The 19,630-nt window shown below is 41.9% G+C and overlaps 1 protein-coding gene across 1 annotated transcript in view; it reads left to right on the plus strand.

Annotated features, from left to right (window-relative positions):
• The first annotated feature begins 8,804 nt into the window (after positions 1–8,804).
• SRD5A2 (steroid 5 alpha-reductase 2) overlaps positions 8,805–19,630 on the plus strand; it is a 412,614-nt gene continuing 401,788 nt past the window's right edge. Inside the window, exon 1 of the mRNA XM_086927476.1 lies at positions 8,805–9,179. Within this exon, the coding sequence (XP_086783602.1) occupies positions 8,899–9,179 (281 nt within the window). The 5' untranslated portion in view covers positions 8,805–8,898. The remainder of the gene's footprint in view (positions 9,180–19,630) is intronic.

Raw genomic sequence — 19,630 nt, forward strand, 5'->3', positions numbered from 1 at the left:
TTCGCGTGAGATTTCCCTCGCGATCACACGCGAACTTGTACTAGCGAGCCGCACACTTTGCGAGATTACACATAGCGCCCGGAAACGGAAATACGCCACGCAAATAAGTTGGCCGCGCCCATGTAGGACCGTGAGGGTAACTTCGCCTCGTTGCGCTACCAGTGGCTCGCTAAAACGCACAAAACCATGCAAACTAACACGCCGCAAAACAAACAAATCGTATATTCGCACAAATTCGTGGCTTCCAAATTCGATCACGCGCAAATTCTCGCCCCGCAAATCCCGCGAAATTGCAGAAAAACAATTTTTGCAAAACTGAAAGCACTCAGCAGGTGCAAAAGTTCAAGCTCATCATTAGGAACCATTCCCTGTAGTGCTTCCTGAGGGCCCCCCCCAGAGTTCAGTTGCCTACTTGCAACTATTCTATGACCCTGCTCTGACCCTCACAGCAGGCTCAGAGAATAGCTACAAGTAGGCCACAAAGGTCCTGTGAAAAAAAATTTCATTGCAAGAGAAAGCAATTACAGATAAGGAAGCAGGTGCCAGACTGGAAGTTCAAATTCAGTGACACATTAATCAACCCCAAATTAATTAATGTCAGGGCAGGTGTGCTTTCCCCCCCATAATCTACAGTGATGAACCAGAGGGTCGCAGTGATGTACCAGAGGGTGGCATAGGTGAACCAGAGGGTGGCAGTGGTGAAACAGAGGGTGCTGTGAGGAACCAGACGTAGAAACAACATAGTCGCGACTGTTGCGACCCGACAAGTAATTCGCATTTGCGAACTGGTACAAAACCCTTGCGAACTGGCAGAAACCCTTGCGAACACAAAAAAAGAAAAAATCCACAAATTCGTGAGAGTTCGCGGATTTTGCGGATTGCGAATTCGTGAGTACGCGAATTTGCGAACCGCGAATTCGCAAAATTCGCCCATACTTACAATTATAGCAAAATCCTGAACAAGGCCAGATTAGTATCCAGGCAGATGAAACAAAATTAAGCCCTGGACCAAATCAGATAGGGAGTAATTCAGAAGTTGATGAAGAACAAGTAGTGCCACAACTGAACGAAAAGAAAAAGAGCGTCTGAAGAAAGTCAAAGCACGGTGCCAGCTAAAAGACTCAGAAAAGGAGATAAGTGGCCTAGGTTTGTCAAAAGACTGAAATTTAACCTTAAAATAATATATGGAGAACCAGAGCAAGTAAATGAAATATCAAGCCAAGCTGGACCATCCACAGAGCAACCCAGAAGGAGAAGTCCACCATTGAAAATACTGAAAAACAAGTTCAAAGGACCTGAGTGGACCCACGTCATACTTGAAGATTTTGAAAATCTAGAACTGAGTGATGACGAACTGATTGTTGATCAGACTGATGAAGAAGTGAGACTAACTTGAGAGAAGAATCACAGGTTAAAGTCTGTGGAAAAGTTACAAAGAGGGGATAAAATCTCCTTAGTCGGAAATGGCTGATTATAATGTTAATGGAAGACCGAAAAGAAATTGTCTAAAGACATGTTGTAGAATATACACATGTAGTATATTAATAGTAGTTATAGTATGGTTTGGATTGACATTAGCTATACCTTACCTAATAAGCAAAGAAATACAGAATAACACTAATATACCTGAGCAAGTAGATTCACCTAAGAAAGTAGATACACAAAAATATGAGAAAGCAGTTAGTCTCAAGCAACATGGAGTAGGTTTAGAAGCACCAGATGAGGGATATTTACATTATACAAGAGCTGGAAATAGAACACATTTAAATGTATTTGCTAATTTGTTAGTAGATTATGTAGAAACAATGGAAATTAGTGATTGCTATGTGTACATGAAGCTGCCCACATCAGTAGCTGAAGGGGTCACTTACCATCACTTACCTCGGACCTGTGGTATTTCATGTAGCATATCAGCTAATTTGTTTTACAGAACTGGAAAATTACTGTATTATTATTATAATTTTGATGTAATCTTTTCTGAAGTTCTTTTACGTAGAAATGTAATTCGTATTTCTAGTACTAGAGATTCTACACACTTCATGGGTGATTATTTTCTAACAGTAGGATCAATAGATATAGCTAAGGCTCACAAAGATAATCTAACATGAATATTACACGAGAAAGAAAATATGTTTTTAGATTTAGTGGAGAAAAGGAGACAGGATTTCCATAAGAAAGCTACTGATCATAAACAAAAGATTCCTAAATGGGCTGAAAATAAAGAGTTTACCTCTGATGGCAAGACTCAAGCTACTATGTTGCTGGATTTCGAAAAGAAAGGGAAACTATGTCTCAATAGAGAGAAAACAGATTATTATAACAATATATTCATTGGTTCCAGTGAATGTGAACATAATTTCAAAGATATTGGGGGTTGGGGTTTCAAGGATGGAACTGAACCAGTTTATCCTGGAATTTATTACATTTGTGGGAACAAGCCTATTTTAAATTACCTGATCATTGATATGGGAGTTGCTATTTTGGAATAGTATTCCCAAAGGTGTACCATGTGGGAAAAATCACTGGAAGCAGTGAAGAAACTAATGGATTAACTCGTAGTAAAAGAGCATCATTTGCTGAAATACTAGGTGACATATTTAGTGCAATAATACTTTCAGTGGGAGTGGTTCTGAACACTCAAAGAATTTGCAAATTGTCAACAGTAGTGGATCGCTTATCAACTGACACTGCTAGTGGATTTCTAATGATCAATACCGAACTAGTTGCGGTAAGATCAATGGTTTTACAAAATCGACTTGCTCTTGATATATTATTGGTAAAAGAGGGCTGAGTCTGTAGAATGTTAAAAACGCAACATTGTTGCACTTACATTCCAGATGAAAGCGTAGAAATTAAAAAGTACGCGAGAAATATTACCAATCTGAGAGAAAAATTGAAACCACTGGAGGTTGACAGTGCATGGAAGAGACTAATTAGTGGTCTCTCTTCAATAGGTAGTTGGTTCACTAACGTAGGAAAGAGTTTTGTAGGTAAAATACTGATTCCAATGGTGGGAGTAGCACTACTGATTTTAGGGATAATTATTTGTTGCAAACGTTGCAAACATAAAAAGTCATATACAGTAAATAAGAAAGGAAAGAAAAGAAACTCAGTGAAATTGAGCTTGAAGAATTAAATGGGGATTTGTATAAAAAGATAAAAAAATTCCACATGAATAATGGTGAAAAACCTAAAAGTGTGTTTGAAGAAATAGAAATTAGTAAATGTTGAAAAGTTGGCATCTGTTTCTGTAATATGTGATGATATAAAATATCATCAAAGAGGGGATTGATGGAGCAAGGTTTCGCCCGTAAAAGGACTTGATCATACTCAGTCCTCTCAAAATAAACTGTAATACACTAATAAACATGTTTTGTCTTACCAACAATGCACCACACGACATTTCTAGTATCTAGGGGAAGCATTTCAATGTGCTTTCTACTAACCGTAGCTCAAATGTCTTAAAATGGCCACCGCAACGCAGGAACTTTTCTGCGCATGGGTCTGTCACACTCACGTGACATGACGTACTTTCTGCTTTGGTGGGAAAATTTTGCTTCTGCGCACTAGAATTAAAGATGGCCGCTAAATGTTTTCATATGCTAACGCTTGCATTGCTGCTTTTATTAAATTGTTCATTTTGCTTAATACCTAACGCTGTAGTTAAAATAAAATAATGGGAATAGAATAGAGATAAGTGGCATACAGTGCATTCATTTATTCTTTGTTTTAAAACTGCTCTTCTTTGACTTTGCTATTAGCTCGTGTTTGGACCAATCAAGTACAATGTTGCTCCATCTTGGGTCCCGTGACTGTGCATGTGCTGCGTTCTCAAGAGTCCACATGCCATGGCATTGAATCCATACCAACGACAGTCTTGCCTGAAGATGCGCCTGGGAAACTCACCCCGCAACCTCTCTAGAGGAAGAAACTTTGATACATTGGTTAACATTGTATTTACTATTAGAACATTCATTGTTGGGTGCAATAAAATGCATGGGAAAATTAAAGTTATGGGCGGGAAGATAATTTGCATTATTGAATCAAGTGACCTCATAACTGGTATGGTGTGATGAACTCTCCTCGTTTTTTGACCAATCAAAATTGAGGGAATACACACATTTGCAACATTGAGGGTGGTACACTGCCCTGGAAAATGGTATAACTAAGATTGTCCGACTTGTCCAAATAGCTGACCTGTCACTGACAACGTACTCAATAGGCGATCGAGAGCAGAGGTGCTGGTGGAGCACTCTGTCGGAAGATTCGATAACCCAATCCCCGTTCTGGGAAGGAGTTCGATAACCCAATCGGTGTTCTGTGGGAGAAGGTTCGATAACCCAATCGGGTCCGACTATTAGCTGCAGAGAGGGGTGTGACGCTGGCGTTGTACTTTAGCTGTGGGAGCCGGTCCTGACCTGTGGTAGTCCTGTCCTGATCCAATTTGGTCCATACTTATCCTGATTCTGATCTGCACCTGTCCTGTCCTGTTGATACCTGAACTATCGGGAGTCCTGTCCTTTATCCCAGCCCGGGGCCAGGGTTGGTTTTCACACCATTCTAGGTAAATATAAAGTTGCGTGGGTATGTCATTGTACTGTTTCCCTTTTCTTACCCTTCCTATGTTTCAATGCTTAAAGAAAGTCTCATAATATTCTCACATCATCTTGCCTAAATTATATACTTTCTAATTGAATGCTCCTTAATTGAATTGGTATGGACTCTGACATTTAAAAATGTACATAAATAAAGTGTTAAAACTTTTCCCGAGTCTGTGGTTATTTTATAAGTGCAAATTGTTTAAATACTGCCTACTATTCTAACACCCTTGATCCCTTAGGACTCTAGCTACTGGTGACAAGGATTGGTAAGTCTAATGGTATAGGTCCTAAAAAGTTGATTAAATCCTGATTAAGTGTAGGTTTATCTGTTCGAAGTGTGTATGTTTTTATGGGCCCAGGTGAGTATGGTAAAACGAGCAGGTGAGCCCGCGCTCTATCAGGTGTCAACTGTTTTGTTGTATTCTTTAAGTTGGATGCCTGGCATGCAGGCCGCAGTTTGACACTGTGGATCATAGGGGGCTTTCGTTTGTTAAGTGGGTGGAAACATGGGTGAGAGACACCAGCATCAGGGCAGATCTGGGCATCAACTGCAACATGTAGCTCCAGCGCTAGCCTGGAAAAAGGGGGCATGCGTTGGAAGGAGATTTCACCATGTTTGAGCAAGTTGTTGAAGGTCGTAAGCTGGCCTGCTGTCTTGTTGCTTCTAGGTGGGAATTACATGGTCTTGGAGAAAGGTCTGGTGGTAATGTCAGCTCGAATGAGGGATTTTAATGAGATTTGGCATCAGTGGTAAAGGTGTAATTGTAGTAATGATGGACCACGCTGGTGTGAAGAGTAACACATAGGTTTATTTAGATTGAAGACAAATAGGTAAACAGGTAGCAAAAGTCCTCATCAGCAAGTGTAGATACTCATCAACAGCAACTCCACCCGGAGCAGCCTGCTAGCTGGTCAGCCCCATCCATCAACTTAAACTACTCATCCAGTCATCCAAGCATTCCACTCATACCCAACACACCAAACATTCCACTCAGCACAGTCACACAGGCTGAGCAGCTAGGATAAGGTAACATAGGGGAAAAGGTAAGACATCAGAATACTACATACCTCTTCCCTAATGAACGGAAGAATAAGGTAACAGAACCAAAGCATAAACTATAAACTTGTAAATTACAGAAAGGGTAATTAGTTCACAACCCAGGGATGAGGGAAGAACCACATTGCAAGAGGAAGAGGAACTAATGAAGATCAGTCAAAAGCCCAGACCCAGGGAAAAAGGGCATGCCGCATCACGAGAGGAAAAGGAACCAATGACAAGAGGGAAAGATGGATAAACAACACCCATCCCCGTCCTCTAATAAAGAATTTATGAACGTGAAAATGTAAACTCACCATGTAAGGAGTCAAGAAAACGTGGACTAAAGGGACTACAACCCAATGTCCTGCCCCCCACCCTAAACAGGGGACAACGAGTACGTGAATGTGGACAAGAGGGACTATAACTCAATGTCCTGCCCCCCACCCTAAACAGGGGACAACGAGTATGTGAATGTGGACAAGAGGTACTATAACCCAATGTCCTGCCTCTACCAATCAACAAGGGACAACATGTAAAATAAAATAGGTTCACCATGTAATGAGTAATGTCATGTGGACTAAAGGGACTAACACCCAATGTCCTGCCCTCACCCTAAACAGGGGACAACGAGTAAAAACGCTAAATCTAGTCATCCAAGCATTCCGCTCATACTCCACACACCAAACATTCCACTCAGCACACTCACGCAGGCTGAGCAGCTAGGGACAAGGTAACATAGGAGAAAAGGTAAGACATCAGAATACTACAGTCATGTCATTTAGATGGAGTTTGTTTCCAAGAAAGTGTGGCATGGTCCCCCCTCGACAGTGGCCATAGATACATTTAGAGGGAAGATTAATAAGGAAATGCGAACTTGTCAGAATCAAGCATCTGGGAATTGGGTATGATGATGCTGAGTGTTTTTGTGGGGTCAGGTCCACCAGGCTTATTTGGGTTGGAATCATACTGGTCACACATGAGAGATGCTCTGGCTAAGGTGTGGCATATTCGTTGGTGAGCGGGGTGGGAAGGCAAAAACAGTTGGATCAGGGCCCTTCCTTTTTCTCGGTGGCGGCTGGCTAAGAAGTTGACATAATTTACCAAAGTGTATTTTTGTTGACTGCTCTGAGTTTGGGATCAATACATTCGTTTGGGCTACATTTGTAGCCGAAGTTATATATTGAGGACATTTTAGGTCACCAGCCACCATTTTGTGTTTGTGACACGGTGGCTAGTCTAGGAACAGTAGCATTTTTGCCCTACCTCACACCCTCGAGCTGGTGGTTTTGGGGGATTTCTATGCGAGGTCGCATTTTGGCCTTTCTGGTTGCCGTCTTTATATGGAACAGTTATGCAAAGGAGGTAACAATGCAAGGATGTCACTTTGAAGCAGGGGCAGCTGGTTGAGCAGTTGGCATGGTCTACCAAAGGTTATTGTTGTTGACAGCCGCAATCCAGACTGAAAGAAAATGGGTAGACAAGCTCAGACCGAGACTTTCCAGGAAGTTAAAGGTTCATTAGAAAGTTCCGTTAGTTAGAGATTAAGAGTTGTAGTAAAATTCCAAGGGTGTTTAAAGGCCTCAGGGAGAAGAGCAGCACTAGAGGAAGTAGTGACTTAGGGCCAGATGTAGGAAGGCAAATGCCGGTCGGTAACGGTAGATTTCGGACGTTACCGACCGGTATTTGGAGTTTGGGATGTAGGGGCATGTTAAAATACAGATTCAGTAATTTCACTGAATCTGTAATTTTACTGATTCGGTAAAATACTGATTCGGTTAAATTACCGAATCTGTATTTTGACATGTAGGTAGCACTGTAATCAGTGCTACAGGGGTTTAAGAATTTGTTATTTACCACTAGAAGTTGTTGGTAAATAATGAAAACCCTTTAAAAATCTTTTTTTTTGCTTTTAAAACCGTGCCATGTTGCAAACATGCATGCCCTAAGGGCATGTATGTATGCAACATGTGCACCCATGCACAATTGAGGGGTGCAACAGGGTGTCACAGTGATACCCTGCCACCCTTCTATGTTTCCCCAAATTACCGAATCAGTATTTACCGATTCGGAAATTGACATACATTACTATGGGCCTCCAAGCCAATAGGAATGAATGGCAATTACCGAATCGGTAAATACCGATTTGGTAATTACCGAATCATACCGTTTCGGTAATTAAATCGGAAAATTACCTGCATCCCGATTGCCAGTTCTTAAATACCGAATCGGTATGATTCGGTATTTAAGAATCGGTAATCTGGGATTACCTACATCGGGCCCTCATAGAAGTAAGTTGTTGAGGGGGAGAAGGGGTGAGGGTACTCAACATAAGTGAAAAAAATTGTATAGGGGCCGATTCACAGAACTAATTTAAGAAAAAATCCTAAACTTACTACTTTTGGTATTCTCTGAAGGCATTTTGTAGTAGTAAAGTTAGGATTTTGTCTTAAATTTGACTTAAGACAAACTTAAGACAAACTTAAGAGAGACTTAAGACAGACTTAAGAGAGACTTAAGACATACAAGACAAAATCCTAACTTAAGTCTGTCTTAAATCTGTCTTAAGTTTGTTTTAAGTCAAACTTAAGACAAAATCCTATCTTTACTACTACTAAATGCCTTCTGTGAATACCAAAAGTAGTAAGTTTAGGATTTTGTCTTAAATTAGTTATGTGAATCGGGCCCATAGTGAGGTTTGCAGTTCTGTAAGGGCCAGGATTAAGTTATATGATGTGCAGCTGTTTCCAAAAAACAGGCTTTCTCACACAAACCTGGTGCCAGTGGTCTGAGCCACTTCCCCTCTTCCCCAATTTGACCTTGCCTACTCCTGAATAGTGAATAGCTGCACTTCAATTTCTATTTTCAGCACGGGACAAAAATTAAAAAATATTTCGAAGTGAATTGTTCATTGACTTTTGTTTTCTCTTTAATTGTCAGGTTATGTGAGTAACAGAGGAAACTGTGATGTGTTGACTGTTAAAGCTCCTTCTACGAGTACAGCCTTTGATTTGAGTGTGTGTTTATAAAAGCTTTCTCCTTGTGGCTCTGGGGCGCCAGAGGGGGTAGAGGAGCGGCCCCTCCCGGCCCCTCCCTGGGGGTGTAAGGGGCGGGGGTGACGGAGGGAGTCTTTAAATCGAAAGGCAGGGGGGTGTAGATGCATTGCCGTCGCTCCTTCTCTTGGCTCCGCACCGAAACTCCACTCGCGCGGCAGTCACTCGTGCGCACAGTCTGGTGAAAGTCCGGGAGACCGGCGGCAGCATGCAGTGCACGCGGGACCTGGATTTGTACCTGAGCTCGGCGCTCTGCCTGCTGGGTGTCCTCCTGCTAGTCAAACAGAAGTTCACCCCAGCCACCTACGGCAAGCACGTGGACGTGCTGAAGAAGCAGACGTACATATCTGTGCCCGCCAAGTTCGGCTGGTTCCTGCAGGAGCTGCCCTCGTTCCTAGTGCCCGTTCTGCTGGTGCTCTGCAGCCCGCACCCCGGCTCCCCCGGATGCAAGCTGCTGCTGCTCACCTTCTGCGCGCACTACTTCCAAAGGTAAAGACGGACACGAAACATTTGATTACAAGCCCTATCTACCTCAGCAAACCTGCCAATAAAGCATGTTTTCATTCACTGTTGGGAATAGTTTGGCTTGCGGAATGTGTTACAACTACAACTGATGCTAGGATTGTCTTAGAAAACGTATATTTTTATTACACTCTGTTTTTAAATAGTCTTACATTTTTTGTGTAACATTACATATTTGTATAGTCTTGATTTTCTGAACGTACGATCCTTATTCAGAGTACATACAATATGTCCCATTTAGTCAACAATATTCTGTCTCGAGGGATGTCATTTTTGGTGGCGTTTCCTTACCCGAGAGGACTTTCGAAGGGCAGCAGGGCTGAGTCTATTTAAATTAGTACTGGCACTTTTTCATGTTCTCCCCACGAGTCACCGGCACTTTTCCTCAAACAAGGGTTGCTCCGGTACTCATGGGGACCTGGCTTCAACCTAGTCAGCACTCCTTTCAGTAATCAACTTGTACCTCGGCAGCGCCTTTGACATGCTCTGCACGGGTGTAATTAAGATGGGAGCCTGGCCTCAGCTGGCACAAGTGCCAGCACAACAGCAGTGGCAGTGCTACTCTGGAAGTCATCAGAGCAAGGGTGTGGCTGCAGGGTGATTAGTTTGACCTTTGCCCTTGCACAGTGGGGGCAGAGAGGTCGCTGTACAAGCTAATGTGCAGTGCGTGGGACACATTGTTCAGGGCAGTACCGATAAGCCCTGGACAGAGGAAAATGACGTTTAGGATTGCGTTCACCGTCTCTAACCATTGCTCCACAACTGAATTGCCTATTTGCATGTACAAATAATATGGGATCTGATGACCAAACTCAGTGATTGCTATGTTGTCGACCTAGGAAGGAAGAACATGGAAGTCCATTTAAAACAAGCATTGGTAAATGCATTCATAATAAGCTGTTTTTTTTTGTAAGTTGTAGCTTGGTGAGCAGTTGTGCAATATCAGTTATTGAAACTCCGTTAAAGTGTTATAACTCTTTTATTGAGAAAAGCAATATATTGTGCTGTTACTGGTAGGACTATAAAGAGAAGCAAAAAAGAAAAAATGTCACAAAAGTATAAAGTGACAAATCCTGTTAAAAGACTGATAGGGTGGCCTCACAATCGTCAAAATATTAAGTGCAATTAGGAAGAATTATCTGGAAACGTGCAGCATGTCGATTAAAGCACGTTACAACCCCAACATGGAAGTGTCGTTTTCAGGATATTAACAATGGAAAACTTCTCATGGGGTAATAGAAAACTGTTTTACAAAGTAAAGCCCATCCATGTAATGGGTTGCTGGTGAATTGTCGATCCTCCACTCAAGTCCATAGGAATCTTGACCCTGTACAAGTGTGTAGACATCTTGAGTGATTTCAGTGTAAAGGAAAAGGGTAAAATAGTAACAAGTTCTGTTTAAAGATTGTGATACCGTGTCGGCCATTATAAAATGGTCTTATTTGGAAAGGAGGCGCCTGTCCTTCCACATAGCTTATGGGAACCAATGTTTATGAAGGCAGCATTCGTGCACCAGCCAAGAAATGCCTCTGATTGCAGGCCTTAATTATAAATTGGTTTTGGGGTGCACATTTGAAAGGGGTGCTTTGAAACTTGAAAATGTGCACCCACGTTTCCTTAAACCGGTTTGCGAGTTTAGGAATGAAACCATAAAGTGATTCATGAAAGCCATATAGCCTATGACATGTGCAAGTTGCAAGTAACGCCCATGCAGAGAGCCTTTCAAAAACATTCAGCGCCCAAGCAGCCGCTCTGACCACAAGTAGGGAGCCCTGCAAAAAGACTCCGCGCCCAAGCAGCCGCTCTGACCACAAGGAGGGAGCCCTGCAAAAACATTCAGCGCCCAAGCAGCCGCTCTGACCACAAGGAGGGAGCCCTTCAAAAACACATGGTGCCCAAGCAGCCAGTCTGAACACCAGCAGGGAGTCCCGTAAAAACATGCACCGTCCAAGGACCCACTCTGACCTGATAAACTGCTCCTCCCAGTGTAAGCTGACAGAAAATGCAGCGCCTGGGCAGTCGCTTGCAAGAACCCCTTCAAAGTATAAACAAGCATTTACAATGCAACAGCCTCGCCTTTGCAAAAGTTAGAGCTATTGGCATTGTAAATGACAACATTTTTATTTATGTGTTGGTTTTGTAAACAGATAAATAAATGGCATTGTCATTTACAATGCCAATAGCTTAATCTCTCGGAAAATGTGAGCGTTATTGCATTTGCACCCACACACAGAGCCACACACACACACAGAGCCACCCACACACACACACACACACACAGAGCCACACACACAGAGCCACACACACACAGAGCCACACGCACACAAAGCCACGCCCACAGAGCCACGCACACAGAGCCACACACACAGAGCCACAAACACAGAGCCACACACACAGAGCCACGCACACAGAGCCATAAGAGGATAAAATATCGACTACAAAAATATCGAATTCCCATCTACAAACAGGTAAGTACAAAAATATCGGATCAAAAATATCGTTTAGAAATAATATAGTTAGTCAAAATATCGAATTTTTGTAAATGTCCTAAAAGTAATTTAAAATAAATGAAATATTAAAGATAATTAACTAAAACACTTAAATAACCTTAAAATTCTAAAATAATTAATTTAAGCTAAAAAACATAACATTTTATTTTTTTAAACATATATATATTCACATGATATTAATAAAAAACATACAATATTTTTACCGTAGCATAGCGGGAGGGTAAAGTTTACTATTACCACTCCAGTGAGTGCAACAGTAGGGAAAGCGTTGGATAGCGTAGGGGTAAAAATTACTATTCCCACTCCAGTGAGTGCAACAGTAGGGAAAGCTTTGGATAGCGTAGGGGTAAAAATTACTTTTCCCACTCCAGCGAGTGCAACAGTAGGGAAAGTGTTGGATAGCATAGGGGTCAAAATTACTATTGCCACTCCAGAGAGTGCAACAGTAGGGAAAGCGTTGGATAGCGGGAGGGTAAAAATTACTATTCCCACTCCAGAGAGTGCAACAGTAGGGAAAGCGTTGGATAGCGTAGGGGTAAAAATTGGAAAGCGTTAAATAGCGTACGGTTAAAAATTACTATTCCCTCTCTAGTGAGCTTAACAGTAGGGAAAGTAAATATTTAAGATAATAATAAAAAATGATTAAATATCAATAATTTTTTTAAAAAAGTAAATACCAATTTAATATAATATTATAATTAATCAATTAAAAAACTAATAAATAATAATGATTAAAATTCATTAACTATTAATACAAATTAATTACCAATTTACAATTATTAATTAACAAATAACATTTAATTACCAATTAATTCAAAATAAATACCAATAAATAAATAAAAACATTTAATTAATTACAATTAAGTAACTTCCCACCCTATTCCCCTATAAACCCACAACCCACTACAGAAAATACATTATTAAAATTCACATAATTATCAATTAATCAATTAATAAAAATTAATTACCAATTAAAAATTAATTAAATATTAATTAAAAATTAATTAACAATTTATTCAAAATAAATACCCATAAATAAATTAAAATATTTAATTAATTACAATTAAATTACTTCCCACCCTATTCCCCTATAAACCCACAACCTGCTTTATAACTAAAACGCAAAATTAAATTAAAAATATTCAATAATTTCTAACATTAATATTTTATTTAATATAATTAAATTACTTCCCACCCTGATACCCTATAAACCCACAACCCGCTACAGAATTAAATTACGCAAAAATTAAATAACATAAAATTCATTACTTAAAATAATGTACAAAAAAATATACACTTTTCACACATATACTAACATACAAAACACTTTAAGTTTGATATTATTAAAAATTCGATATATTTTAATAACCTATATTATATACTTCGATATTTTGACTTTCTATATCTATTAAAATCGATATTACATTACTTACCTTAAATTCAATATTTTTGCTGACTATATTCAGTCTTTCGATATTTTGTCCATTCTATATTTTTAAGTTGATATTTATGTAATTCGATATTTTTTACTCGATATTTTGTGTAGTTACCTAAAATGACATCACAATTGTGTATTGCTATTTGATTAAAAAATGAATCAAAAATGTCCTTTCTGCTACATAATGGCTTTTCTCCATAATTCATAAGATGGACTTCAACAAAAGAAATGGATTTACTTTTCCCCCTTCACATAGAAGACACAGTCTTGACATAGGGATTAAAGTGCACCACATGGTTAGGTTAATGACATTTGTTAAGCGCATGTTTGCACAGAGAACAGTGCGTCCCCGCCATAACTTAGTTGGGAAGTGACTGTTTTAGAACAGATCTTGACAGAAAGTAAGTTTTGGCTTTTTGGTGTAAAAGCCTATGGGACAGTGTGTAAAAAAAAACTCTTGTGTGTCGGATCCAGTCTGCTACTGTACTGAGTGAGCACGTGGCCTCAACACAAAGGCAACAGTTGATCCTAGGGGGCTAAGTCTGCTGCCAGCTGTGGAGAAAAGGGATAATGCACAACTCGAAATATCACGAGAGCAAAACGAAGAGTGGAGAAGGGGCAAAAACCAATCGCTACAATCAGAGAGGCGCTCAAAACAAGACAAAGCAAGGGGTTGAATGCAGAAAAGCACTGTAGGAAAAACGATTAGGGAGAACGATACAGAACGCGTACTTGATTTTCTATGTCGCACTGTGGGTGCAGAGACAGGTGTGGGCTCGAACGCGTGAGGTGGCACAGAGAGGACACGTGGGGCGCCAGGGCAGGGGTAACTCACACGTGTCCGCAGCGGGCCCTCATGGGTCGGCACAGCGCCTAAAGGCACACTGAGAAGTAGAAGGCAGAGATCTCGGGCTCCCCGGAGTCCCCCAGCTGCGGGTAGGAGAGGACCTGGGGCTCGGCCCCCTCTTTCCCTCGGGCCATGCTGCCAATCATGGAGCCCATCTCTTGGCGGGCGTTGGTCGGCCTCTGCCCTCCTTCCGGTGACTGTGTCAGCAGAAAGGACGGTGGCCGCAGTGTCCGTGCCCCTCCTCGCCTCTCTCCCGCTCTGCTGGGGACCATTGCTGCTGAGGTGCCCTCCTCTCTGTTCGCTGGGTGCCACCTCTGGTGGTCTTTGGGCTCATGTGCAGTGAGAGCTATTGCCGGCGGGGCAGGCAGGGGCGGGTGCAGCGGGAGGGGGCATGGAGCCGGCGGGGCAGGCAGGGGTGTGTGGGGCTCGTGTGTGTCCGGAGCCCAGCGGTGACTTCCCATCTTGGCACCCCGAGCTCCTCATCGCGCTCCCAGAGTGCCTCCTCTGTGCGAGAGACGCACAGAGGAGGCACTCTGGGAGCGCACACGGTCCCCTTCCCTGTAGGACAGGAAGTCTCTGCACAAAGCGGGTCATTCCAAGATAGCTGTAGCTGCAAACAAGCCTTTAAGTACTTTGCACTTGATGTTTGCACACAGCCTTTTGTCTGTAAGCCCCGTCCTTTTCAGACTGGACGCCCGACTTCCTGCTGGGGTAAAAGGTTCCTTATCTTCTTTATGGGGCCATCTGGACCCATAAAGAAGATAAGAAACCTTTTACTTCAGCAATAAGTAAAAAAAACCCAGTCTGAAAGGAGGGGGCTTAGATACAAAGAAGAACGTCACTAGGCCCTCTTATCCAATGGATGGCCACCGTTTAGGAGGCCAGCCAATGGAGAAGAGGGGCGGGGCTTAACCTCACTAATGATGTTCTGTCTATCCCATTAAGTCTCGCCAGCTCGACTGAGCATGTGCCCAGTCTTTCGCAGGCGGAGACCTAATAAAAGAGACCCTCCCAATAAAACCTAACAAAAGAGCTTCTCCCAAGGACCGCAGTGCCCTAATAAAAGCAGTCCCCCCCAACAACGTGGATGAGCATGAGTACTAGGGCCATGGGTTACTGATAAGAGGCAAAAACAGGAAATAGAACCTACAACCAATAGAAATGGAGTACAAGTAAAGTGGCAAGCCCACGGACCGATACGAAGTGATGGTGGAAGTAAGCCCAGTTTTAAGATTATTATTATTGCAATAGATTTCGCAAGCGCTGTTCAAGCAAAACCTAAAGTGGGCCTATTATGTAGCCAGCATTGACCCTTTTTATAACACTTTTTTCTTCATTTTAGGTTTAAATCTTTTTATTTGAAATCTGCACCTGGAAAACAAGTTAGTCAGTCATTTTAAACCGTATTGCACAGCAGCACCAGATGCTGTGCAACATGGCCTAATGTAAAGGTAACAAGCGTTGGCATAGCCAATAGGTCTCGCCTTTGGGACCGTAGAAGGGTTTAGCCATGCAACAGTTGATGTTATTGCACCAAGGATATTAAGCTGCATAGCTAAATACTTATAAGGTCCCAAAGGCGAGACCTATTGGCTAAGCCAATGCTTGTTTTAAGAACTACTGAAAGTATAACAGAGCTGAAGCCGCATATGACCAGCCCTATCAGGTATGTCTAGTGACGCAGTTGCTGTATGATTGGTTTGTGTTCCTGCTGCTGAAATTAAAGGGGACAGTCAGATTTACTGATAAATATGTTGTATGCTACTTCCAAATATTTGGCGGAAATAACAATTTCTTCACACTACTTACCTCTGGTGTGCATGGAAATTCAAGATCAAGAATCACTTATTTGGATTCTGACCACATCATGAAAACATAGACTGATAATACACAGAAAACAGGGGCGGCTCTAGGCTTATGGCAGCCCTGGGCAGGGAGTGTAGGTAGGGGGCCCGGAAGAAGGGGTCCGGGCGGGCGAAGGCCCCCGGAGCTCAAGAAGGAGTTTTAATAAAACGTCCAGAAAAGGCGTTAGATGACCAGTACCTGTGGCTGCTCCTACCCTTCCGAATTCGTATCAGAACGATAAAATTTATGAGGAGGAGGGTATTGTGACACACGACGTAGCCAGCAGTGGGTAGAGAAAAAAAGAAGCCAATCAGGAACCAGGAGGAACGCAGGCGCGGAGGCCAATAAAGAGGTGGGGGTCAGGGTGTTTGGAAGTGGAACAGACCGCCAGAGGCCTCCAAATCCCAGCCAGGGGCCGCCACGCAAATATGTATCCATCCTCAGAGGATTATTATTTTAATGATATATATTGGCGTGGTGGCCCCTGGGGTTTGGCGGCCCTGTGCAAGGCCACCCCTGCAGAAAAGCAATATGGTCTGGGACGTTTTTGTTATATGCAACCATGCTTATATATTTGACTAGACTATGAATGTTTGCAATAGAGTCTTTAAACAAAAAAAAATTAATTTGGCAAGGTATACATACCGCACTACACAACTTCATGCAACTCACTGACCTTAAATCCTGCGAGGCATTTTTAAATGTAGAAAAATGTCCCATTGTGCGCACCCGGTTTGCGAGCCTAGCTTTACTATTAGCCAAGAGAATAATTACAATGTACTGAAAAGCACGCACCGCCCCGTCTTTGGAGGCATGGCGTGGTGCGGTGTGCAAGTGGAGAACCGCGGATGGTACAGCTCTCCGCTACGAAGAAGCACGTCCAATTCGAAAAAGACCCATCTCCTGTATGGGGCACACTTCTTTCTTAGTTCTTACACCTCACCACTCCGGAAGATCCTCCCCGGACTCTAACTCGCCAACTCTCTCTAGGGAAGCCACTCGAGACCCCACGGAGCTAACTCTTCATGTTTCTTACCAATCCGCAAAGTGCCCCCGGCCATATGCGAGCTACGATATTGGTCTCTGAAACCCCCAACTACGATTTCTTGTGCTACCCCCCTGCACACACCACGATTATTCACACTGCTCACCATTATTGACTACCATCCCGTCCTACACGCTCCCTAGTAGTCTACGAGATAACTTTCTTTTGTTGCCGAATTTTAAGATGTGGTTTAATGATCTAATGGAACTTCAATTACCATTTGTCATACGTGTAAGGCTTGCTAAATTTAAATGTGACTATTTTACCGCTACTATTGCTCATACCTTTGCATGTACATACTATGCTACATTACTAACCTTTATGTACAATGGAAAATCCCAATAAAAAGAATTAAAAAAAAGAATAGTTAAAGTTTTCAGGATATTTAGACCGTTTACTTTTAAGGTTTCTTTTCCCAAAGGCTGTCCCATACTATGGAAAATTGCATTTCATGGTCTAACAGAGTAAAATAAATATTTGTGTTCACTTCTAGAAATGAGAACCATAGACACCTGTGCCAAAATAAATATTGTTGAGTTAAGCATTTAAAGGGGACGTTGGAAAGTGGAAAAATATTAGCTTCCCTCTTCTGCCTGACCTGCTTTGGAACTTTTCATTTCATTTTAATTTTAGAACGTCCAGTAATGCGAAATTAACATATAAAGTAGGTTGCCAAGATGGGCAACCAGCAATCTTGTTTGTCATTCTGGGACCCTTTGAATGCAATTCTTTGAGAAGAAAGGGAACACTCCAATGACACCAGTGGCAGAGGTGAATAGGGAAGATTACTAGATTATTTAGCCCATCTACCTCGTTTCCAATAGGGAGGAATATTTGCTTGCACCAGTACAATATCACGCTTTGTAAATAAAGACTGACCAACAACATTTAACGGGAAAGTGGAGCAGAAGTGACTGTGATTTAGGTTGTGTTTTTGCTTCACATTGAGTTTACTGCTGACCATATTTCTTCTAACCACACTGACCCCATAACCACTGGCTGGGCCCAGTAATAAGACAAACATTGACACAGCTCACACTTTCCATCCTTATTCTTGCAATCAGCAACACCTCAGGTCCCATCAGTTTCAAGCACTTTCCAATGCCATGGAAACCATGTAACCCACAACAGATATTGGCTTTCCTCTGGTACCCTAGGCTCATCACTTGCCACCTCCCATACCACCTTCTGGATTAAACATTAAATGTTTGTATGTGTTGCCCAGTTGCTTTGCCACAAGACTTTCAACATCACTGAACATTGTCATTCCAATCTCCCATACTTCACAGCTATCACTGAAGCATGAATTATTCTGAAAGACTCTGTCATCCCTGCAGCGCTCTCTACTGACGATGCCTCCTTGCAAAACATATATCATTCAGGAAATTCAACCAGACCTACAAACACTTTCCACTCTCAGTAACCTTTGCTAATGTTCTTCACATGTGTTCCACATTCATGGACTGCATTTCAAAATGCTTCCTCCAAAACACGAACGTGTGCACTCCTTCAAAAATGGTGCTAGAAAATGTACATTCCAAAAAGCAATCCCTGGTAACACTATCCACAGTCCGAGATAAAGAAATAAGCCTTTGCTACAGCGCCGAGATACCCCTTCAGGGATAAGTCGCAAACGCTATATTAAATGCCCTTAACAAAGCCTTCATTAACTAGATGTCAAGCCCACTATTAATCTAGGACGACAGTCCAAAAAATAGAGCAAGTAAAGAATAAAATTAACTGTGAAGTAAAACCATAGCACTGAGATGTATCATAATATATTTTTTTTTTACAGGGACGTACATATTTGATATTTTGCCTGTTACAATACCTTTTATGAGAGCGATATTCTAATAGTTGGATCGGCATCATATTTTATTACAACCAAACTTGATTATCATCAATATAGCATTTAAAAATACAACAACCAAAAATAGTAACGTTGAGTCTTCAAAATCAATAGTTGGCAGACGTAAAATGATACAAAAGACGGGTAAGTTTCCCCTGGTGAGTGACAAGGTCTCAACGAATATAACGACCTTTCACTTCCTTTGAGACTGTACAAGTCGCGTGCCTTCACTTTAATTTGAGTTATTGTTCTGTTGTTTCTTTTTCTTGCATTTCCGCTTTAACTCTATTCTGCCTACTGTGAATCATGCAAGATTTGCATATGTCCAAGTATGCAGTGCCAAAACAAATGCTGATGCAAGCAAATTGCAACCAACTAGTGTATCTATGAGCAAGAGTCCCTCCCATCAGTTATTTTTTTACATCAAGTGAATCAAGCAGAAGGCAACGTCCAATAGCCGTGACAGGCAGCACACTACTGCATTAGGCATGCATACTTTCTCACAAAAGTGAAGAAAGTTCAAAGTCACTTACCCTTAAATAAACAAGCATTGGCGGCGCGGCCGTAAAAGAAATGCCGCACGGCCGTGAAATGAAATTAAAAAAACGCGAGTGGTGATGCAAGTTGAGTGCACGCTCAACGTGAAAAAGTGCTGTCCACGTCGCGCGTGCTTGTATGTGTTATAGCAAGCTGGTGGCCGGCCTGGGTAGCGCTTTTAAATCACCTACTAAATATCAGAGCAGCGCATGCGCTGACTCTAGGAAGACCTAAAAAGTGCAATGCAAGAGCTATTGGATTTACCAATGTTTCAGCCATGTTTTACATCAGCATGGCTGCTGTTAAGCATGGATAAAACTTAGTGACATAGAGGAGAGTGGCATGGG

Source organism: Lissotriton vulgaris, chromosome 6 (assembly GCF_964263255.1).
Source record: "Lissotriton vulgaris chromosome 6, aLisVul1.2, whole genome shotgun sequence".
Classification (NCBI taxonomy): domain Eukaryota; kingdom Metazoa; phylum Chordata; class Amphibia; order Caudata; family Salamandridae; genus Lissotriton; species Lissotriton vulgaris.